Below are 24,791 nucleotides of genomic sequence, written 5' to 3'. Positions count from 1 at the left end.
TTTACTACAGTTACAGGGCACTACAGTTAGACTGACAGGTCTGTAATTAGCAGGGTCTTCTTTCTTGCCCTTCTTGAAAACAGGGACAATGTTTGCCAGCATCGTCAACTTGGACCTCTCCAGATTCCCAAGACCATTGAAAAATAATTGAGAGAGGTCTCATGATGACATCAGACAGCTCTTTGGCTACCTTGCAATGAATCCCATCAGGCCCCATAGACTTATATGCATATATAACAGACAACCATATGTATTAGACGTAGGCATGTACAATAGATGATGTCTGTTGTTTGCCTGCTTTCTGACCACACATCTGCCTAACAAATAGCCTGTGAGTAGTTTGGAAAGGTAGATTCAGCTACTGTGTATCTGGGAAATGTGAAGCTAATTTCTACTCCAAAAAAGAGTCTCTGGCAGTTTTTTTTTCAGGCTTGTTGTCTCTATAGGTAATGTGTAATCTCATAAGCATCCTTAGCATGACTCGTTAAGATACACTGTAAAAACGCTCTAGGGTACTTTTCCATTGTTATTTATGAAAAGCGAGTAAATGAAAAATATTCTAAAATGATCTTGAGGAAAAACAAGGAAGAACCTCCAAGTAGAGACTTGCCAGTTCATCACTGCCTATCTGTTTTATGTGAGAGAAGGCTGGGCAATAGCTTCCTGTGTGCACATTTGGGAGTTCTCCTTTTTCTTAAAAATATGTTCCATACTTCAAATGCTGATGTTCATTTTCAGCATATGGGGACCATTAGCAATATTGAAGCTGGACATATGGCTTAACGCGTTAAATCACTTTAGAATGTTGCATCTGTTTTTTTACCCTGGTGTTAACACCTGGATCGGTTTAGCACTAGTGCAGAAGTTTAGGACATATAGAGCTGTTAATTTTAAAAACATCTGGGCTTTCTTGTATGCATGTATATGTGCGTGTGTGAACTGCTGGGTCTCCAGCATTATTTGAGTTTGATGAAAAAAATCTTACTTGAATTGTGATGAAGGTGTGTACTGACCCAGGCAAATCAGCAGTTTATAAAGCAGGAGGCAGAAGGAATCTTTTGAGTAGATAAGCAGATGATTTTCCCATGCAGCTTTTGTGTTTCTTCCGACTTCTATTTTTAAAGTATTGATAGCTGGCTATGATTCCTTTTTTTTTTTTTTTTCCCTCTCAAACCGATCCATTTGTTGTACACTGAATAAGATATCCCGCTCTCCCGGGATGCGTGAAATGGGCAGGCATTAAAAATTGACGAAAGCGAGTTCCCTGGCTGAGTCTGCAAGCCTTATCTGAGGCTGCTTGAAAGTAAAAATGCCAGTTGTGTTGGAGCTTTGAAAAACGGCTTTCCCTTGTGACCTGCTGCCTTTTAGCAAGAGCAGAGTTTACAGCTCTTTTTAAGAGTGATGAGTGCAGTTGGCGAGTTTCTCTTGTTATGCCCATTAGCAAGATTGGACTAATCTGCAGGACGTAACCTGGAGGTAAACTGTGAGTGAAGGAGAAGGAGAAGACAAGGCTAAAAAGGCGTTTTGTAGTTTCCTTTATCCCAGAGTCTTTCCTGGAGCCAGTAATTAATAACATTTTCTATCTGTGGAGAGCCCCAGTTGCTGCGAGTGCAGAGGCATTATAAAGGACATGTCAGCACTGCCTGCCAGGGCATTAAGAGGGACGGCTTTTAAAATTGCCGTTGAAATCAGTGACTAAGCACCACTACTGCAGCAGAATTAACAGCTTGTTAATTTAATAATTAAAGAAAGATGGGGCTGCGCTAGACAGGAGCAGGGCAGCTGGGGGCAGCTGGGCCAGGCCATGGGCCTGTGGGAGGGCCTGGCTCAGGGGGCCCATGGCTGGGCCTGGCCAGGCTGTGGGAAGCTGGAGACTTTCTGCTTTTGATTCTTAGAGCAAAATGGCTTAGAAATGCCTGGCTCTGGTACCTCAGATATTCATTTTCCTGCATCCTGTTGTGCAGTCATGCATGTTGACCGAATGTGGATTTTATTACGTTTGATAACATGAAATAGGGTAGCAGTTGAAGCTTAAGCAGCCTATGTGAGACGTGCTTCTTTGCTGTCTGACATCTAGCTTCATCTCTTGCATTAGTGTTTCCAGTATCCCAAAACATTAACTAGACTATTTTGTTGTTGTTACATTCAAACATTTAACAAAAAATAACTTTGTGGAAAGAACTTTATTTCAAATCCTGTCTCACAGAGGGTCCAACATTTGATGTGACTGGGCCGTTAAGTAAGCTGGAACCAACAGTTCCTGTATTTTTCATGCTGACAGGTATTAACTATGCTACCTTTACACGCATGAGAAACTACATATATTTCACAATTGTCTGATGAATTTTGTAGCCAAATACAGGGTGATCAATACTGTATCTACAAGGCTTGCTGTTTATTTTTTTAAATATGAGCAGGACTGAACAGGAAAGGATCAGGCTTGCATCAAATTTGTTCTTAAGGCTGTAAATGAAATTTGACTGAATTAATGCCTTCAGAATATACAATAGCTTTCTTTATGATTTTGAGGAAAGCAGTTTACTTTTGGCAAGGAAGAGACCAACAAGGGGATACATGCTGCGTGGGAAGGAATGGTAGGGCAGCTGTTCACTTAGAGGGACAGAGCCAGTCCCTTTTCTTATTAAGTGCAGTGTGGAGTTTTATACATCTGTATCAGTAGCTTTATACATGTGTACATGTATATATATATGTTTTATAGATGTGTACGGTTATTTTTTTTCTCTTACGAAGTGGTTGTATGGAAATGGAAGTATTGGAAATGGGCACATCTGCAAAAGATACAAAACCGTACATTTCCTAGGACTAACATGTTTGCTATCTAGCCTTTTTGCAGCAGAGCACTAAGCCTCTGAGGAGGGCAGTTGCAGTGGCAACTTACTTCTTTGCTGCCACTTATTTCTTTAGCATTTCCCCAAGAAAAAAATGTGTTTGTAGTCCAGGGTTTCAACTCTAAATTCTGATATCTGATAGCTGTTCTTAACACCACTCACTGTTCAGGAGCTTGTAGTCTTACATACTATTCTTTTCTTAGAAGAGAAAGGAATATTTCTAGCCTAACACCTGTTTTACTTTTACTGAATTCCTAGTGTTTTTTTTTTTTTTCTCATGGTGATTCTGATAGTGCTTCTACAAACTGAAATCACAAACAGAGGACTTAGATTTCAGGAAGGGACTCTGCGGAAGGACAAGATAAATAATGTGAAAACAAAGATCTTGTTTTCTTCCAGTGTTCTTTTGTGACTGGACTGAAATGAGAAAAATGTGTGTGGGGTTGGGAAAACAAATAGAAGCAACCTGATCTACTGCATAAGCAGAAGTCAAAATGAAAATTTTCAGGCGTTCTAGAAGGCATCATCAGATCTTTAAGGGATTTAAGCTGACCTCTTCATAACCTCCATGTGCACAGAGACAAAAGGACACGCCGGGAGGAAGCGTGTCTGAAAGCATTATAGCAGTGTGCGCTAGACAATGGAAATGCTGAGCTGCATGTTATTTAGAGCATTTGCATGAAGATTCTGTGACATAGCATATCGGTGTCTGACCATTTTTCTTTAAAGAACAAGACAACATTCCTGAAACTAACAGCATAAAAACTGGGTTTTGGGTACAGGTTGCAAGGGACTTGTTTCATTGGGGGTGAGAATGTGAGGCGAATCTGGGCAAATGAATTAGGCTAGTGCATTTCCAATACTGGCCTGAATTTCACACAGTTTTTTTTTCTTTATCATCTGAATTGAAAAATGGTTAATTATGGGAAGGTATTTTTTTGAAAGGCAGGAAGAGGGAATGAGTAAAGAAATAGAGATAAATCATTTCTCTTGTTTAATATTTTTAACAGTAGAGTCTTGAACTGGCTGGATTCTTAGTTACCCATATAAAATAAATGCTAAATGAGTTAAGGTTAGTAGTAAAAACAAAGCACCTTTACAGAACAGCTTAAATTTAATTTTGGTTATGAAGACAAGTAATTAATTAAATTCTAGCCATCATTTTGAGCTAAGCAGGTCTCACACCTTCTCCCTCAGCATAAATTTTAAATGCAAATGATTAGAATTGTACAAACATAGGGGACAGATTTTCACAGTATTGAATTAGAGATGGAGACTGCTAATGGCTGGCACCAGTCCTTGCCAGGGTGGTTGGAAACAAAAATGCTGAAAACTGCAGTTTTTTTTTCCCCCAATCAAGCTGACACAGACTGGAAGTCATAAGCTAATACAATGTAAAAAATATTTTTTCCTCAACTGTAAATATAAGAAATTTAAGGAGAATGTGTATTTTCACCTATAAAATATTCTGCTGTCTGTCTTTAGCAAGGTATTAGCTAAAAATATTGTCAATCAAAATATGTATGAGAAAGTTGTGGGAGTGCCCATACAGCACCACAGATTTGCATGTTCCTACCGACTTTCTGTGTTTATTGTTCATCCATGTCAGTGAGATTTCATTCCAACATCTAAATTAAAAATTCAGTATAAAAGGCCAGTTGGGGTTTTAGTTCTGAATTACTGGAGGATCAGTTGTTTCAACAATAATGTTTGTCAGTTTTTCATATTTCTTTTACATTTTAATTATAACTCATCAAATCTTAACCGATTACTCCTGGGTTAGATTCAGATGAATGCCACTGAAGGGTGTTTTAATTTAATGGAAGCAGCATAACATCTGTTTCTAATGTTTTAAAAGCCAATTTGTATGGAAATTTTGCTTTAGCAAAAAGTCAATAGATGCGGACTTCTCTAACACCTCCTGTAAAAATTCGAAACTTGAATTAAAGCAGCATCAAAACAATGCCATTCTTTCTTGCTGTGGCAGTGTGATTACATTTTCACAGCCTTTCATTTGTATCCTTTTCCTTCTATTGAAATGAAATTTTTGTCTTTTATAGCCGAGCCATCAAGACAAACCAGGACCTTCTGCCAGAGACACCGTGGACGCATATATTCTACAATGACTTCTGGGGAACACTTCTCACTCACAGTGGGAGCCACAAGTCATACAGACCTCTCTGCACGCTCTCCTTCCGCATCAATCATGCTGTTGGAGGGATGGACCCATGGGGCTATCACCTTGTAAACGTCCTGTTGCATGCTGCAGTCACAGGCCTTTTCACAAACTTCTCCAGGATCCTCTTTGGGGATGGGTACTGGACCTTGATAGCAGGTCTGCTGTTTGCGTCCCATCCGATCCACACTGAAGCCGTAGCAGGGATTGTGGGGAGGGCAGACATCGGAGCCTGCCTCTTCTTTCTGCTTTCCCTGATGTGTTACGTGAAGCACTGCTCTACGAGAAGTTCCTCAGCTAGTACTTGGGGCTGGATCTTGGGAACGGGAGTGTGCGCTGGGTGCAGCATGCTGTGGAAGGAGCAAGGAGTGACTGTTCTGGCAATTTCAGCAGTGTACGATATCTTTGTATTTCATCGGCTGAAAATGCATCAAATCATTCCTGCTTTATACAAGGTGAGTCTCCTTTTCTTTCCAGTAAACTATTCATAAAGCACCAGTCACTATTAAACAGGTGCTAAATGAGTTTTCAAGCACACAATAATTCTTAGTAGTTTAGTCAACTCTGAAAAATACGCACAGATGTCTGATACTGAAAGTATGTTTAAAGCAGTTCAGTAAGGACTTTTTACATTTTGTTTAAACAATGTGCTATTACCCATTCCTATTACTTGACGCTGTTTCTTTCAGTTACTTTCCTTGCTTCCACCAGCTCTTTCCTCATTCTGTTTACCTTCAAGCACTGGATATCTGGCTGCCTTTTGCAAAGAACTCATTCATGCTCTTATCCTCTTGTATCTTGCAAACTCAGCTTAGTTTGGTTGGGCATGCAAGTGCAGCAGCTGATACCATCTACAGGCTCCCTGAGGCAAAGATAGTGCTTTTATTGTTCTAGTTTAACAGAGTTGCACAGAACCTGGGTGCGTGCCTTTGACATGTATTTTTTCTCCCCCTAGTAGGAGCTGTGACTCAAATCTTTTACTGCCTTACCAAACAAAATATTTCTATTTTTTTAACTTAACTGGCCTAAAGGCAAGCAAGTGAAATAAATAATAATAAAAAAAAAAGCTCATCAAAACCCTCTCTAGCTTCTCCCCAAAGCTCATGTATTTTAGTGGTACCCATATGCCCTGTCTGAAACCAAGATTCAATTACGTCAGTTGCTGTACAAGTGACTAGTACTGTATAAGTGAAAATAGAGTCAAAAGAAAGCAAGTAGTCTCTCATAGTTAGCTGATAAGCTGTTGTGACATGTTGACTTAGTTAAGCACTTTTCTGGCAAAAATAAATGTATTGACAGTATAATTTCTTATGCTTTGTTTACTCACATATATCGTACGTATAGAACATTAATTATTATTACATTGCCCAGTACTATCTCTATTTATTTATATTTCCTATGTACCTGAGTTTATCCTTTTACATAAAATATTGTTTAGAGAAGTCTAGTGAGACTGTCTCTGGCCTGCTCCATCAAAGGACTGGAAATTATTTTCCAAGGCTGCTATTTAGTTGACATCAGTGGATACTTTGATAATGGCCACTCCCACTTGGAGTTGGGCATCTCCCACTTGGGACAACTCCCCCTTGGAGTTGGGAAATTTGGGTTTGGATTGTGGCATCTGACCAATGTTTGACAAACCCAGACCACTACGGCAATTTGGATGCTGTCATCTTGATTTGAAATGACTTTTTAGGTTTATTTTCACATAATTTTGAAATGACTGTGATATAAGAACGGTGTTTTAAAGTGATATTTTATCTCTTCTGAAATAACTAGTAACAACAGAGCTAAGTTTTCTTACTAAAAGCTTTGGTTTTAGTTTGGTTCTCTGGGTTTAGACATACAATGATGAAGACTAGTTTATTTTGGTATTAAAAAAAATCCAACAAAACAGATTATGTAGCTGCTTTCAACTCCACATCTCTTTGAGACTGTTTGGATGTTGCCTTTTTCTTGTTGTTTTGGCCTTAAAACATGTCCCTGGTAAGAATTAAAAAAATCTTTCTTCCTAGAACAAACTGTAAAATCTCCTTAAGCAAACAAAATCAACTTTTGTTATTTTTTTTCCTTTAATGTTGCCTATACTTTTTTGCTTGAAAAGACATTCCTGCATTGGAACTTGTATGACAGTAGCCATTCACAGATGTGTCTTCCTGTGCTAGCAACTGGCTTGAGTATTTTAAAACCAGAGTGCAGTTTAAAACAAAAGAGAGCCAAACTTACCAAACAAAACCCTGTCTTGTTTCAAAAATGTTTTTTAAGAATATCTGGACAATTAGAAAGAATTGAATCAATTTACGGGTTCTGGAACTTGTGCTTTGCATTTTCTCAGTGTGGGAAGGAGATTGTAGAAGAAAAATAAAATTAAAAATCAGAAATCAAACATCGGTCCAGAAAAAAGTTATGGTCTTTTGTGTAGGAGGAGAAGAGTGCAAAATGGAGCCAAGGAAGAGAGGAAAATAATTTTTAAAAGATGGTTAGCTAAAATCTGTACTGAGTAAGTACGTAGTAATAATACGAAACCGAATGCAGAATAAACAGCATGCTGCAGTATCCTTGTAATGGAATGGTTGAAAGGATCTACCCTTTTCAGTCTACCTAACCTTAAGCTAAACCTTGTCCAGCTGAGCTGACACAGCTGTTTCAAAGGTTGTGCTGGAAACTGGAACAAAGAGGAAATGCAGGTGATAAATAACCCTTAAAAAACAAAACAAATATCCCAGATATGGCTCTAGGAATTGGATACTGGCTGTGTCCTGGCTGTATCCAGTTCTCTTTGTTGCCCTGCAGCTACTGAGAGGAATGCTGAGGTGAGGGGGCAGAAACGAGGAACTGAGAGTGAGGGATTTCGGGGAGTGGGTGGTTAAGGACTTGGGATAGCTTGCTGACAGACTATCACTTCTGGCTTCTGCAAGCCTTTTGAGAATATGTCACCGAGGGAACTGAGACACAGTTAATTATGTATAAGGAATTGTAACATCTCTGACTGCCTTCAGGATGGTCAGTGAGAATGAGCTGGTAAAAACAGCCTTAAAAATGCTCCAGCAGATGGAAGAGATGGCATTGGGGTGCCAAGACTGTTTTTTTTTTCTTCATTTTTTTTTTCCCATTTCGTTCTTATCATTGGGCCAAGTGTCAAATAAATATGAAGTGGTGGCACAAGACTAGTAACCATTTAGTGGGCTTGCACCTGTGATCACGGTGAGTCCCGATGTGTCACATCAAGTCCGTGACAGCATCCCATTGAGATTGGAACAGACTGGCAGGGCTTCTGAACAAGGCAGCTGCAGAGCAGGACCACCAGCAGAGCAGATGAACATTACCCGTTATTTAGAAGCTATTTTTAATACACTTTTAAAAATGTATATCATAGCTGCTTATTAAACTATCCAGCTCTTTTCCCTGTCATCTACATATTGGTTATTCAGTAGAACTTGGCTGCTGATCTTTTTCCCTTTGCCAAGTCTTGTTGTATTCCTGTCTGCCTGCAATACTTGCTCTCTGGCTGGCAAAGTTGTCAGTCTGAACCCAGTTTGATTTGGTTAGTTCTATTTTATTCTGTCTGACTCGCTTACTAAGTGCGCTCTGATAAGAATATATTCCCTGTCTTTAAGTCAGCAGAATTTGTTGGAAATTATTTATTACGGTTGTAAATGAGTTGTCTGGAGTGAGAGCAATTAAAAAAATGTGTCTCTGCAGTGGGGCAAAGCATTCTTCATGGAAGAAAGCTGGGATTTTGCTTGATTTTTGGTATTTTAGACCTTGTTTCCACCGTAATCTGCATAGCAGGTATGCAGATTGATTGGGTTGTCATGTGTTGTATGTACCTAATGATTGTACCTGTCAGCAGTCAGACTTGCACAAGTTAAACTACCAGAAGTGTAGGGGTGGGAGGGGGAACCTGACTACGGGAGAGAGCTGTGATCAAGTTTGTAATTATAGAAACTATGCAAATTCAGAGACCTAATTCTTTTGTACATGCAGTCCCCAGTTTGAGAGCAGAGCCATTATTCAACATGGCTGCACACAGCCTTCTGTCCAATTAGTAGTACAAAGCTAATATAAGCCCTATGGTACTGCCCTTTTTTCCTTTTTTTTTTTTTTCTTTTTAAATGTGGGAATGGAGCTGGACAACATTAGCAGTTAAAAAGAGGAGGCGAATGCACTTAATATTCATTTTTAATATAATATTAATGATAAAATATTTATTGCTATGTGGTTTATGTGTACAAACTGCCTTACTGAAATAACTAAACCAGATGTATGTTCCATTAATGTTCCACTGCTATAGTATGGTAACATTTTACCAGATCAACATATTGTTAGTACAGAGGGTTCCCTATACTAAAATAAGGACACCTCTTTTTTCCCATCACTTATTTGACTAACACCCCCAGCCCTGGGAGGTCTGTCCCCCATGTGGAATTAGTTACTGGTATCTATAGCTGAACATGAACCACAAATTGGATTGCAGGATGCATTATCTAACCTTTCTGTACTATTATAACAGTATTGGTTTTGTAAAAAGCAATTTTGTTGGAAACCTATATTTTATTTAAGGTAATGATGGAAACCTGGGCCTCCATGGATGACATGGTGAACCACCAAACCAAACGCTGCTTTCTTTTATGGTCTTGGAACGGCCTTATTTGTGGGTGATATGTATGATTCCTGCTCAAAATAGGACTTCTGTATTAGATAAAGCTACTGATTTTTGAGAACACTCTAAACTTGAAACAAGCCACTTTCTCCATTCTTTGAAGCAGTGACTTTTAGAACTGTCATGCCTTGGAAAGCAATTTCCAAATAAAATGCTGCTCTAGGTTTAAACTTGGGATTTTATTCTTCTCTTCTGGGGAGCTTTAAAGCCTTAGCAATGCAGTGGGTCTTGCTGGTTTTTCATCTCTTCTCCATCTACAAGTTCTGTCAGTTTGAGGCAGTGTTTTTATCATTGTTTAAAATCTAGCTTGATGATGGTGTGTTTTCTGTTTGTTCTCTGCAATCTAAGGAATTTTAAGGTGCTTGAAATTAGCCACAGGCCTGGATATTCTGGCAGACCCGACCAGTAAGCCATGATTTTGCAAGATATTTCACTCAAACGCTTGCGTGGGTATAGTCCTGTCTTAGCCCAGTGTCTTTGTGCTCGGAGCCAGATAGTCAGCCGACATGCTTCTCCTGGACATAACTTCTGGCCTAGTTGAAAATAAAAAATAGCTTAGGGCTTCCAAACATGACCTGAACTCTTGCAGGTTCACTTGAACAACAAGAGCTGTTTCATACTGTGCTTGTGTGCTGTGTAACCTCCTCGGGTTCAGGGCTGAGGGCAGGGTCGGAGGCCTCGGTCCGTGGTGCCCAGCTGTGAGCTCCTGCTCTGCGGCGGTCAGCTGGGGGTTAATTCTCCTGGCAGCTCCAAGCCGGTACAAAACTGTGGAAATGCTGAGACGAATGTGCCTGTACATACATTGCTCATATTTCCGGAGGAACCAGCCTGGTGCTTTTCTCTTCACGCTGCGGGAGAGCAGCAGCGTGAGGCCTGCACTGTCCTGGCCGTCGCTCCCCCTCCCCCGGCAGATAGCTCCTAGACAAAAGAAGCTTTTTGCAATTTCTTTCTTGACAATTTCAAGTAGCTAATACTGCTGTTTCCTGTAGCTCCCACAGCTCCTTGCTGCTTTTCCTTTTGATCCTAAAATAAGAAAAGCAAGATTGGCCTCAGCTATCTTTCTTGTCAGAGATATTGATCTCCTGCAGGTCCTGTGATGTCAGTGGAGTTGCACCGAATTGAACATCAATAAGTATAAATAGCTATTGTTTCCTGAAAATATTTTCATGTGGTAATTTAAACCACTGAAACAGATCACATATGACAGAAATATAGCATCCCGAGGCAAGTTTAGGAGAAGGGGTTTTTTTATTATTATTTTCTTCAAATAAGGAATTGCATGCTATCTGAAGTTTCTGGGCTAAAATGGACTATGTTTTAATATTAAATCTGTAGTATCTTTTCTGGAATTGCTACTAAAATCTGCATTAGTTTCTTCTACCCACTTTGAAGTCTACAATAGTATTTTGGAAACTATTTTTGAGAGTGCCTCTCTGGGAAGAAGGAAGAAGGACAGGCTTCTTTAATAAATAAGTAAATCAAAACCAGAGATGCTTTTTCATATTTACAGAGATTGTGAAGACATGAAGGACCTTCAGTGTAACACAGAGGTTAGTTTGTTAGAGGAAGGTTGTCACTGTCTTCAGTTTTAGGTAAGATTTATACTGCATGGTAACATGCAGAATATGCTCTGTTCTTCATTTTTCCCCTTGACTTACAAGGGATCTGTTTTGAGGCATGGGTGAAAAAGCTTTCAGGAGCTTTGCACGGTTGGTGTTAGCACTTAGTGTTCGTTCCGAGGTTGCATGCCAATTACAAATATGAAGAACAATGCGACTTCTTCATGGTGTTGTTTAATTGTGGGGTATTGGACTTGCTACTTGCCAATTTTTAAAACCCATGCCAGTAATACTAATCTGATGTTACTCTCATAGTTTTTAATGTTTTCACAATATTTAACAAATCAAGTAAAAGCACAAAGCTTACCATAGTGTGTAACAACTGTGTTTCAGAACATTAGGAGTATTTGCAGGTGTTAGTTACTTTTCATTTTAGTGATTACTACAGCTTCCTAATGGAAGCAGCTTTGTAAAATTGTTTTTCTAACAGCTGGCAAGTTTATTGTGTAAATTATCTGTACTAAAAGCAGTTACATTTCATGCTTTTTGGAAGGGATGGTCAATTAAGTATTTTATGCAGTGATAAAGGGACTTGGGTGCCTGTGAACTTTGAGAAATACATGCAGCTTTGGCTGTTTTCAGTTTTCCATTTGTTTGTGAGCTGGAAAGCTGTGTCCCTTATCTCTCTAGCTCTGCTTCTCCATGAGTCAGTTGTCTGGGTACCATCCATAAAATGGGAAAAACAATGTACAGTACTAAAGTTAAGTGGTGTCTTAGTGAGTTAAATGTCTCCTGGTGTAACTTCTTTCATGTGGATTTGCCTCAGGAGTTAGGCCTTTATGCTTAAACCTCTTTTGGTGTTTTGACTAAAATGCACGTATTTATGATCTCTTATTCATCAAGTATGTATCCCTTGTGTCTGTTAGATGCCAGACAGAAAGTTTATATGTGTGCCTTGCATACAAATCTTCTTCAAATATTCTCTTCAAACATGAGTACTTTACATTAGCCTCCTAATATCCTGCTTAGGCACCTAAATGCCCTGATTTGATGAAGTGCTGAATGCTTGTAGCTTCTTACGGGCTTTGCTGAACGAACCCATTGCACTTTGTAGACCACAACTAAGTAGCAAGCTAGACTATATGCTTCCAACAGTCAAGGCAAGTGCTAATAGCATATGAAGAGGAGGAGGAGGAGGGAAAAAAACACACACACATATAAACAAACAAACAAAACAAAAACAAAACAAAACACCAAGGTGTGTTACCAGTCAGAATCAAATGGATAATATGCAAGGGAGAAGGTACAGGTTCTGGGTGCTCTTAGTTCTGTCTCTTATAAATTCATTAAAGCACCTTCTGAAAATGTAATCGTTGCTGGGAGTACATGAAAATCAGCTTTATGATTTTTGAGCATTTTAACTGCAGTCACCTAATTTTCACAACAGCAGAGCTTGGAAAGTATTACCTGAATCTGCTCAATAGAATTATGTTCTCAAAGGCAGTCGTCTTCCTAGAGTCCTACCCTAAAACAGAGCCTTTGCTGGTATCTGAGCATGGGCTTTGATTCCAGACCTGGGAGAAGATATACAAACCCTGAGACACAAGGGAGACTTTTCTGTTGGTATTATGTTTAATTTTGAATTTCCTGGCTTATGCTCATTTTTATTAGTTGTAATGATTTAATGATTACGTGCACGCTTTTTCCAAACTGAGTGATTCTAAACAGTAACCTATGTGGACAGCTACGATATTAAAATACAAGTGTATGAGATTTACGGTGGAAACAACCAGTTGTGATAGAAGGCAGCAAACATTTTTGGCATATTTATTGGAAGAACAGAATGATATTTTGTACATATTGCCTCTATTTCTTTTTCCAGCTGCAATGTAGATTAGGTATGGGGGAGGGAGACAACCCAGGCTTGCAATCCTGTAGCTGATTTTATGGGTCAGTTCTTAGGAGGTAAATTTCTAGCCTCGCTAACCTTGAATGTCTCTTGGAAAAAGAGAAGAATCCCTTGATGCTGTGGATAGTCCACATTGGGAGGAGGGGGAAAACCAAATATTTTTTGTTCCTAAGTTTCTAGGAAACTAATTGAAAATGCACATGAGGAAATTATGTTAAAATTGTCCAGAAGCTTTTGAGGGAAGGGAATGAAAATTTTTGTACTTGGTGCTCTTAAATGTCAGGTAGAACATACGTACCTTTTTGCTATCAGAATGGTAAGAGTTTCAGACACATACACAGTTTACTTCTAAGGCTGTGGATTTGATTGGGTTGTGTAAAAGTCAGAGCTTCTGTGACATTTAATCACCAAAATCTTGTTTTCCCCCTTTACAAAAAAATATGGAAATAAATTCCCATAGCAACAAAATCTTTAAAGTGAGTGTAGGGGCATATTGAGTTAATAAAGGCAATGAAAGAGCAGGGGAAAAGAGACGGTAGAATTGTATCAAGTCTCTGTAAATTCTTTCTCTTCAAGAAAACAGGACTTTGGGGGCTATGGATAAATTTTTTGCATGTTTTAGTCTGTGTGCTTTAAAAGTATCCCGGGCAGCCTATACTTCTGTACAGCACAGTGAAACTTGCATCAACAGCAGTGTTTATTTATCAGGGATTGTGAGATTACAGTTTATTTTTAAAATACATGTTTATTATAGTTCTATCTATTACTTGGAGACTTTTCTCCTTAAAAGATGTTATTAGAAGTGGCAAAAAGCTGCCACAAAATAGCTCTCATGAGTTTTAATGTAGAAGCCATGCCAATTTTTATAAGCTTAGTTTTTGCTTCTTTGGACTACTTACATATAGTATTTTTGGCTTCTGGTAATTTGAAATCTGTGGAAACTCAGTGTTAGCAGTTTTATGGAGGGATTTTTTGTTTCTCTTGTTTTTTGTCTAAGCCATTATATATTTTTACCTTTTCTGACCTGAGCTGTTAAACAAGAATTTGACTTTTTGTGGTTGATTGTAGTTGAGAATATGGATTAGTTGTGGAACAAGACATACTTGATAAAATCTTGTTTATTTACAGATAAAATCCCAAACAGAATTTCTTGCAGGAGAAGTATCAAACCGTGTGCCTTTATCCCAGCTCTAAACTCCTCTCAGTGAATATTGCAGAGCTTCTTCTCTCATCTTATTTGGGATAAAGTTGCCTGCATAATGTGTATTTTTACCGACCTTCCTTTGCACCCAGTTTTGTGATCTATGTTTTCTTACTGGTTCACATATGTACATGCAGTCTCTCTTACAAGCAGAAAAAACAAAAACAAAAACAAAAAACAACTGTCCATGCACCTTTGCTCTGGGAGAGACATCTTTCCTTGGAAGAAGAGAGCAGTTGATTAGTTCAGTCACCTTCTGTAAAACGTATCTCAAGAAAGTCTTATCTCAAGTTATATCTGTACTGTATGCATGTAGTTAGTGATAATGATTCACTGTGGAAGTCACCAGCTGGAGGGACCTTTTTACAGAATACAAAAGTGGGTCTAAAGGCAAGGTAAGCAGATGGGTTCCTTGGCTGTCTGGTAGTAGGCTGCTACTAGTGCATAAAGCCTGAAGCTAGCTGAGGAAATGTTTATACAATGCTCAGGATTTGGCTATTTATGATCACTCTTCTTGTCAGGAAACCCGTTAGTCAAAGTAACTTAGACCTCAGGCATTCCAAAATCAAAAGAAAGTATTAACAATGAAGAGGTAAGAATTAACTTTTGGAAGTTTTCATTTGCCTTCTGTTTTGCAATCCTGTAGATTAAGTGTTTTCAGGGTTTTGTCTGTAATCATGAAGCTTGAAAAGGGTGAAGAAAAATTCTTAGCACAGTGAAAATTGTTCTTATTTGATGCTAGTATACGGTAAGACAAAACTAAGCTGGCTGCAGTTGTGGCAGATTACTTGATCTGTAACTTACTTTAAAACCTTAGGTTTATATGAAACACAAATTAAAAAAAAGGTTTATAATTTAATCATTGTTATGGTAGGTCAATGTTGATATATTCTGAAGATGTCAGGTTTCTAAATGTAACTTTTTAAAACATGCTTCTTTTATTTCCATCCCTTTTCAGTCTAGAAGATGTTTGCACTCCATCATAAATCATGATATATATGGTAGTGTAGACCTAGACCGTTGCAGGTGACTGCTTCTGCCTTGGAACTGCCCTGTGCGTCATACGGTGTGCTGTCAGCAACTGGTGATCGCATACTAGCAAAACGGTTGATGTGTCTGTGCTCCCTCAGGTTGGTCTTTAAGGCTCTGCAGTGGCCAGATTGCTCCTCTGTACTCTGGTAGCCTGATAACAACCCCTGCCATCATCGGGTGGAGTAAAGAAGATACAGGTGTTGGTGTAGCTTCTTCGCTGATGTCTGCCTTGTTCATAGATGTGACTGCAAGTCTATGTCCAGTAAGCAAGTGGTATATTAATATAGTAGCTAAGTGGGCTAGATCTCACTTTGAGTTATAGCCTGGTGTCCTACTAGACATAAAGTTGTTCTGGAATGATAATCGTGTTCTGAAGCAGCAGTGATTTAGTAGGTTTGTTAATCAAGGCATAGTCCTCTTTGACGTGAGCCTTAACGCTCAGTGTTTTCAGCTTCAGGTCTGTACCAATCCTATGTAAAGCTTTTCTTTTTCTATATTTGAAGGAAAGAATTTCAGTGCCTGCCAAAGTCTGTCTTTAGACTATATCCTAAAGTGTAAGGAAGAAAGGAAGAAATTAGTAATGATAAGAAAATAAAGGAAAAAAAAAAAAGGTTGAATAGCTCAATGTATGATATGGAAGCCAAAATTTGTGCTGTACAGACTAACCATTCCTATATTAATTGCCGGAGTTGCTCTTATCAGCTAGAGAATGCAGCACCTGCCTTCTGACCTTACTGTCTGCAGTGTTTGTGTATTTTCTTGTAAGTTTTGACAGACTAATAAAAACTGAAATTTTATAAAATCTTTTTTGATGTGTGACCTTGCATTTTGTGGCACTCGGTGGTTAGCAACCAACATACCGCCTCACTGGGGTAGTAAATTTGTGTTTTAATACAGTTATTTGTTTTACTTATAGTGTAGCAGACAGCTTCAAACCCTCAGGGAGAGCTTTTTAAGTCTGTCTTTCAGTCTGCTTTGCTACTTCATCCTCTGGGCTTGGTTGCAGTATTTTGATTAAATGTTACGTTACTGTGATACATACACAAACCATTTGAAATGTTCAGATTTGGTTTTAAAAAGGCATTGTTTCAAAAAAACATACGTGTCCACAAGCTCACTACAGAATTAGCCTTTTTGTGTGTCCCAAAGCCATGTTGCTATACATCATCAGGCTTCTAAGCATGTTTACATGAAGATGTGCAGCTAAATAGCTCAGAAATTTTCTTGCTAAAAATCCTAGAACTGCTTTTTAAAATAACATGTATTTGCATCTGAAATCATAATACATATTAGGTTTGTGTTGACTACTTCCAGTAAACTCAATTTTCTGTGCATTAAAGCAAATATGTAATTTTTTTCTGATATTAATTAATTAATTAATTAATTTTCCCGTTGATAGCATTGATGGCTGCAGAAATTTAAGTACATCTAGTTTTCTCAACATCGTTTTTTGGTAATCTGATATATTCTGCCATTAACTGGCTGGTACACTCAACTGTGAATTTCACGGGCTGCTTGCAGACATACAGACTCTTCCTGGAAGCTTAATTAAATGTGAATGTCCAGTTAACACCACAGTTTCAGCAGTTCTTTACTTGGATGTTACATCGTGCTATGTCCTTGTGTCATATACGAGCGGAGCCAGATATTTTTAATATGGGACTTGAGTCTTTTTCTGGTTGTGATGTCTTGTGGACATCTTGTTGTGCTCTGAAGCAGGGCTTCATATTCAAAAGTGGTTTTGTTTTTTTCCCCTCAAGATATTTGTTGATCTAATAGGATAGCTAGGCCATCATGAGTGCAAAACTACTTGTTTGTGGGAAATAGCGATGTTTTTCTTGTCTGTGAAGATAGTTAGAAATCTAGTTCTGATGTGACTAATGTTAAACTTGTTATTTTTATTATGAACAGACATGTTTGCAAGCTCATGCAAGCTCTTAGCCAAGGCTTACATCACAAATTGTGCTTTGGTCAGTATTTGGCCATGTTTTCTTGCTGTGTAGGCCATGAATGACTGGACCTGAAGTGGTACTATCTAGAGATACTCCCCAAAAATTGTGAGGCTGTTTAAGCAAGACCTAGACTTGGAAAACATTGGTAAAAAGGCTTTTTTTGTTTTGTGACAATATAATAACATAGTTTTCAAAGTCCATCTGCGGCAAAGTTCTCTTGATATTTCTCAAGTTATTGCAGAAATAGCAGAAAAGGGAAAGATGTCTGTATTTTAGGTAGCCCTTCCATGCAGAGAAAAAATCTTTCATTTGCTGGAAACTATTGTGTCCTTTGGATGGTAAAAAAAATCAGTAGTAGGAGTTACAAAGAGAAAATGTTGATGTAGGTGTAGCTGTATAGCTGCCAAACAACTCAGTGTAATCAATTTCTACATAAAATATACTGTTTGAGGCCTCACTGGACACCAAGAACTTACCACCTGAAGTTAACAGCAGCAACGGACTTTAAAGGATTATTGTTTCAATTGTATTGTACATTTTCTTTGATATCGAAGTGTGAGATAGTTTTTCATATGCCTTATTCTTGGAGTTTAGATTTGTTTTTAAAGTTTATCCCTTTCTCTAAAAAGCTGTGATATCTTTAAAAGCATGCACAGAAAATTATTTGAATGAAGTTTATATTTAAATGCTTGATGCAGAGTTAAAAATGCTTATTGCTCCATCACAGTTAATCTGCTTTAGCCTATTTGAACTGCATGTCAAGGACATCCAGATTTGATATCATAGCATCATTAAGGTTGGAAAAGACCTCCAAGATCATGTGGTCCAACCATCACCCTACCACCACTGTCACCCACTGAACCATGTCCCTAAGCACCACGTCCAACCTCTCCTTGAACACCCCCAGGGATGGTGACTCCAACACCTCCCTGGACAACCCGTCCCAGTGCCTGACCACTCTTTCTGAGAAGAAACGTCTCCTGATTTTCAACCTGAACCTCCCCTGGTGCAACTTGAGGCCATTCCCTCTAGTCCTATCACTAGTTATCTGTGAGAAGAGGCCGACCCCCAGCTCCCCACACCTTCCTTTCAGGTAGATGGAGAGAGCAATAAGGTCTCCCCTGAGCCTCCTCTTCTCCAGACTAAACAATCAGAGTTCCCTCAGCTGCTCTCACAGGACTTGTGTTCCAGGCCCTTCACCAGCTTTGTAGCCCTACTCTGGACATGCTCCAGGGCCTCAATGTCCTTCTTGTAGTGAGGGGCCCAAAACTGAACACAGTACTCGAGGTGCAGCCTCACCAGAGCTAAGTACAGGGGGACGGTCACCTCCCTGGTCCTGCTGGCTACACTGTTCCTGATACAAGCCAGGATGCCGTTGGCCTTCTTAGCCACCTGGGCACACTGCTGTCTCATGTTCAGGCGAGCGTTGACCAACACCCCCAGATCCTTTACCTCTGCACAGCTTTCGAGCTACTCTACCCCAAGCCTGTAGCATTGCATGGGGTTGTTGTGGCCAAAGTGCAGGACCTGTCACTTAGCCATGTTGAACCTCCTCCCATTGGCCTCTACCCATCTACCCATCCTGTTCAGGTCCCTCTGCAGGGCCTTCCTGCCTTCCGGCAGATCGATGCTTCCCCCCAACTTGGTGTCGTCTGCAGACTTACTGAGGGTGCACTCAATTCTCTCATCCAAATCATCAGTAAAGATATTAAAGAGGATGGGCCCCAACACCGACCCCTGAAGAACACCACTGGTGACCGGTTGCCATCTGGATTTCACTCCATTCACCACCACTCTCTGGGCCAGGCCATCCAGCCAGTTTTTAACCCAGCAAAGAGTGTACCTGTCCAAGCCATGGGCTGCCAGCTTCCCTAGGAGACCAAGTCAAAGGCCTTGCTGAAGTCTAGGCAGACTACATCAACAGGCTTTCCCTCATCCACCAGGTGGGTCACCTGGTCATAGAAGGAGATGAGGTTGGTCAGGCAGGACTTGCCTTTCATGAACCCATGCTGGCTGGGCCTTGTCCCCTGGTTGTCCCACAAATGCTGCGTGATTGCATTCAAGATGACCTGTTCCATCACCTTTCCTGGCACCCAGGTCTGGCTGATAGGCCTGTAGTTCCCCAGGTCCTCCTTACGACCCTTCTTATAGATGGGTGTCACATCAGCAAGTCTCCAGTAATCTGGGACCTCTCTGGATGACCATGACCGCTGATAGATGATGGTAAGCGGCCCAGCGATCACGTCCACCAACTCCCTCAGCATCCTCGGGTGGATCCCGTCTGGTCCCATGGACTTGTGACAGTCCAGATGGAGCAGCAGGTCTCTAACTGTTTCCAGCTGAAATGTGGGATGTTAATTCTGCTTCATGTTAATTCAGACTTCCAGACTGGGAGGCAGAGTACCCTGTGGATAACTGGTCTGATATGTTGCAGAAGAGAATACAAGATTGTCATGCAGCTGCTTAAAATGGGAGAGAAGATTATGGGTAAATGATTGGAAATACCGGCATTGTGAAACATGATTTTATGCCTAAGTATTATTTTCTCATGAAGTTAACAAACAGTTTTAGTAACAAGCATTACTTTTGTAGAAGGGAAATGAAGGAAGATGTGGTCAGATAAAGCATTCAGAAGAAACCCAAGGGCAATGAAAACTGGAATGATTTAATGGTTGCCAAAGACAGTCAAGTGAGAAAGAAATACAAAGAGAAGAACTTGATTACAGACAATGAGGAGGGGCAGGAAAACAAACAACCACCACCACCACCAAAAAAAAAAAAAAAAAAAACGCACCAAAAACAGGATACAGACTTTGTTACTAAAGTAATTTTCTAAGAAGAATAACACAGTTTGGAAAGCTGGGAAACAAGGAAGAACATGTTTCAATTTAATCTTTTTTTTTTCAGAAAGACTATAAAGCAAAACAAGATGATGAGGAGAATGGAATTTAATAAGAAAAATATGAATTCATGTCACTGAATGTTAAAATTTAAATTGCAGCTCAGACTTTAATGTTTTAATTTCCCACTCAGTAGAAGTCATAGTATGTAGAGAAGAATATGCATGCATTCATATTTTGATATATATTAATTTAGGAGGCACATCATGTGATGTTCTGGCAATAAATTTTTGAAGGGATGATGGTTCATCTTAGAAATTCTTCTGAATTTTTAAAGATAAATGATTCAACTAAAATGCACAGAAATTCTTTCTAGTAGTTTCAGAAATGTGTAGTTTTCTGAATTTCAAGTCTTGCACTTTTAGTATATTTTCTACCTCAATTTTGCTTTTTTAAAAAAAAAAAATTATACTGGTTTTGGTAAGACTTCTTTCATGTAGAGGAAAACATAGCTGATCGATAAACCTGAGGGATAACTGTCTTTGTCACAAAAAACAGGGATGGTAGAGACTTATATTTGGATCTGTACTATTCTAGATATTTTTGTAAACACTTACTAAGACTCCCTTAAAATGCACTAAGGACATTTGTAGTGGATTTTGAAATTAAAGGACTCAAGTATACCCACAAATGAAAAGAGATAACATGAGTGACAGCTCTCAAACTAATGAAAGTTTTCTTTGGAGGTCATCTGAAACAGTTTCATGTGACTAAGAAATATCTATTTTGTGTCCTGTTGTCCTTTTATTGCAACAGAGGATCTGAAAAAGGTGTTTTTTTTTTTTTTGCTTTTGGCCTACTAAACTCAACCCCCTGTGCCTCTTTATACCTTGCCCATCTGCTTTGTGTTTTGTGTTGCCAAGTGTTTCCTTAATAGGCGCTCTGTTGTGCTCAAGTATTTGTCTGGAACTGGAAGGGGGGACCTAAACTTAATGATGTGAAATTTCAAAGTGGCTTTAAGAGATTAGAGTGAATTTGCCTGTAAGAAATGATAATCTAAAACTAATGATCACAGATGTTCATTCAGGTAAAAGAAATAATTACCATACGTGAAGCTGGGATGTAGCATTGCCCTTCTTATTTTGAGTGAATTTTCCACTTACTGTTTCAATATTGCTAACTTATGCTATTAACTATTATTTGAAAAGAGTGGCATTGGGATTGAATTAGAGAGGGCTTAGAGTCCTGTAATTTACGATGATTTATGTAACCATTTAGGAACTACTACCCCACATGGATTAGAAATGTGGATATGAAAATTTGTTTGAAAAAATGCTACCTAATGCAATGGATTTGCTTGGAAAAAAAGAATGCCAGCTGTGTAAAGAAATTTTGGGTGGTGGTGTTACAAAATACAAACCAGATGTTGGAAGAATAATCTGAAGAAGCTAATTGTGAAAGAGTACCTTAGCATATCTTGCTGAAGATGGTAAGGATGAGCGAATTCACTGTTAAATTCTATGTGCTGTAGTAGGAGAGAAATCGTCACTAAAATAGGTTCTGTGATCTAAATCGTTCTGCCGTAATGCAAAAATGTATTTATTCCTTGCTCTATAACTTTCTAATATTTGAATGCCAAAACATTTTCAGAATTTTCTTCTCATGAGATAATTACGGGTTAAAAAACAAACATAAAAAAAAACTGAAAACCAGACATGAGTAAAGGCTCTAGCCCATGGCTTTCAGCTGATTTTTTTTAATAAGAAGAGTCAGAAAAGAAAATACACATGTCCAGCATAATGATGGTTGAGAGTTGACTGCTCAGTTATAAATAATTGAATAATACAGATACAATGCTTGAAGGGATTTTTTTCATGTCCTCCAGCAAAAGATCCTCTGGATACCAGGTTGTTGGTATGTTCCTGCAAATTAAAGGTGTAAACCTATTACATGGGATGAACAGAGACATATTGGAAAAGTTTAGTCAGGAAAAAAAAAGATAAGTTACAGAAGTAGAGTGAGTTATTCCTTCATAGCAAATTATCTGATACCTTAAGATCTAGTGTTCACCTTCACATTTCACCAGAAGCAGCATGTGTACTATAAACATGTAAATCTTCAGAACAAAGAGGAGAAACTAGAATTTGGCTGAATAACCTGTTGGCGAAGACAAGGTCAGTCAAGGCTCTGCCGTAAGCGCACAGAAGATTGGGCCAGATGGGACAAGACTTCTCTTCCACTAGCTTCCGCAGAGTAGCCCCTTGCTTGAGAAGAACTGTCATATACACCAAATAAAGTTTCAATTCACTTACACATACCCAGATGGTAACTTTGCCTTGGAAGGTTTTCTTTTAATAAAATCAAAAAAATTACACACGAGCTCTGTAGTGTCCCAAAGGTTTGTTTAAACTAACACAACTTTTTATTGGTTTATTGTGATCAGTGGTAACCCAAAAGTGAAAATTTTGAAGCGTTATTTAAATGTATAATTTTAAGATTCCAGCAAGAAAATGAAGTAGCAAAAAGGAGCTAAACATGAAAGACCTGCTAATTGTCCATGCATCTCTATTGAACGTGTTGAATAGATTTTTTGCCAGCAAGATTGCGTGGTGTGCATGCGTCTCTTGAGGGCTAGTAGAGATTTTTACTACAAAGGATGATTTTGAAATGCATTTGACCAATCTTACTTTTTATTGTCAACTATTGTTTGATAAATGTTAAACAGCAACTGATTAGAAAGCTTAGACGCCTGTTTGACAGCAGATTTTTGGAGTTTGTGGGATTAGCTGAAGAGCTTTCAGCATATTTTAACATTTTATTGCGTATCTCTGGAAGATACCAGCCTCTCAGAAGGTTACGCTGTCATGTTTCTCCCGTCAAGTAAATCCTCATAAAGATGTGTGTGTAGCACCAGGGGTTCCTCACTTCCTCCACCCATCAAGCCTAACAGCAAAAGTAGTGACTCCAAATCAGTGACTATTATGGTACCTTTTTGCAGAAAGCTGACGTCCCCTGCCTTCTGTTTTTATGAACTACTTTGTGTATGATGACACTTCATACTTGTCAGTCTGAAGGTAACATCACTAATGAAAGTTGATCAGTCAGTATATTTATAACAGAGTCCTCAGACCCCAGGGTGCTTCTCAGTTATTAAGCAAGAGTAAAGCTTGTCAAGATCCACATCACTGAGATGGCTTAGGAAAAAGCCAGCGTGAAAAAATAAGTCTTAAGCTGACAGTTTTAGCATTTAATCCGTAACTGCACAGATGACTGCTGGTAGCACATTCCAGGCACGGAGCAGGGAAGTGCAGTCTCCTCTCAGCCCAATGCGGTAGGTGGTACCAGGGTATCTGTCGCAACTATATATGGTATAAAGGGTTGCAGGAACCAAAGGAATAGATTTGTTCAGTAGCCTTGTCTCTTGTGCCAAGGGGTAAGGAGTCAACGCATTTTGGAGCTCATTTCAGCCACATCAGAAATGAAGACCTGATGCAAGTACTGGAAGTGGATGGATTGTTATGGATCAATGTTATGAAATGAAACAGAACTATATTGAGGCTCCTATCTGCCAGTTACAGGTGAATCGTGCAAATGTTTTTGCTTTTGTATATTCCTCTACTGATTCTTAAAGTTCTATTCTGTACTCTACAGGGAACTGAATTTTAGAGTTCTTCCTGATAATACCACAGCCTCGGCTTTAACCATCTGAGTGTTAATTTCTCCCCACTCCTTCAACAAAATATCCTAGGTAATATTCTCCTCCAAACAACCTAAACTTTTATCTAGAATTTATAACCCAGCTACTAAAACTGTCCAGATCAAAGTTTAGTACAAATAGTAAAGTAAGATTCTTTAGAAAGAAAGAAAAAAAAATTGGAATTCTTAAATTACAGATACAAAATTAGCAAGGCCTAGTTCACAAAAGATTTTTAGCAAGTTAATTTTTGGACAGTGTGATATCAGAAACTAGCAGTGGTGTTTTAGTGTAGGGGTATAAGACGCCTTATCATGATCGATGTTTCTGTCCACCTTTCCTCTCAATCACTCTAGTGTCCATCAGACAAGAGAATTTGAGAGAGGAGCAGTGTTCTCAAAGGCGGAGCTCTTAAAATCTTAGTAGCAGAAAACTCAGAAGAGATGTCAAATGGCCATGAGACAAAAATAACTCAGGAGCTTGCACCTTGCTAGACACCAAAAATGCAAGTAGCAGCAATGTGTTCTCAGTTTTGCAACCATGGGAAAAAATTGTGTCATTACCAAGCACGAAGAGGGTCACAGCATGTGCATTCATTGGGAAGCAGGCTTCGTTAGTGCTAATGCTTGCAAGCTAGTTGTTATCTGTGGATGGTTTAAATTCTTTGGTTTTGGTCCTCTTTTGGACCAAAGTAGGAAGGTATTCTGTATGAAAATGTTCGAATTCTAAACAAAATTTTGTTTCCATACTTATCACTTACATAGCAACTGTTCTTATGTAGCACAGTATCAGCTCATCCGAAAATGTTTCCTCATACAGAATATTCACAAAAAAAATAACAGAAGTAAGTTTCTCAGAAGGTGTGTTTTCAATCTGAGTCTGTTTCTTTTAAGAAAACTCTGGGAACGGATTACTA

The 24,791-nt window shown here is 38.9% G+C and overlaps 1 protein-coding gene across 4 annotated transcripts in view; it reads left to right on the top strand.

Annotated features, from left to right (window-relative positions):
* Positions 1-24,791, top strand: part of TMTC2 (transmembrane O-mannosyltransferase targeting cadherins 2) — a 251,985-nt gene that overhangs the window by 98,235 nt on the left and 128,959 nt on the right. For all 4 annotated transcript variants that reach the window (XM_035551768.2, XM_035551770.1, XM_035551771.2 and 1 more), the window contains exon 2: positions 4,910-5,480. In XM_035551768.2, coding sequence (XP_035407661.1) covers positions 4,910-5,480 — 571 coding nt within the window. The remainder of the gene's footprint in view (positions 1-4,909; positions 5,481-24,791) is intronic.

The sequence above is a fragment of the Cygnus atratus genome, chromosome 1, assembly GCF_013377495.2.
Source record: "Cygnus atratus isolate AKBS03 ecotype Queensland, Australia chromosome 1, CAtr_DNAZoo_HiC_assembly, whole genome shotgun sequence".
Lineage (NCBI taxonomy): Eukaryota > Metazoa > Chordata > Aves > Anseriformes > Anatidae > Cygnus > Cygnus atratus.
The sequence above is the reverse complement of the archived record's forward strand: the minus strand, read 5'-3'. Positions and strand labels throughout refer to the sequence as shown.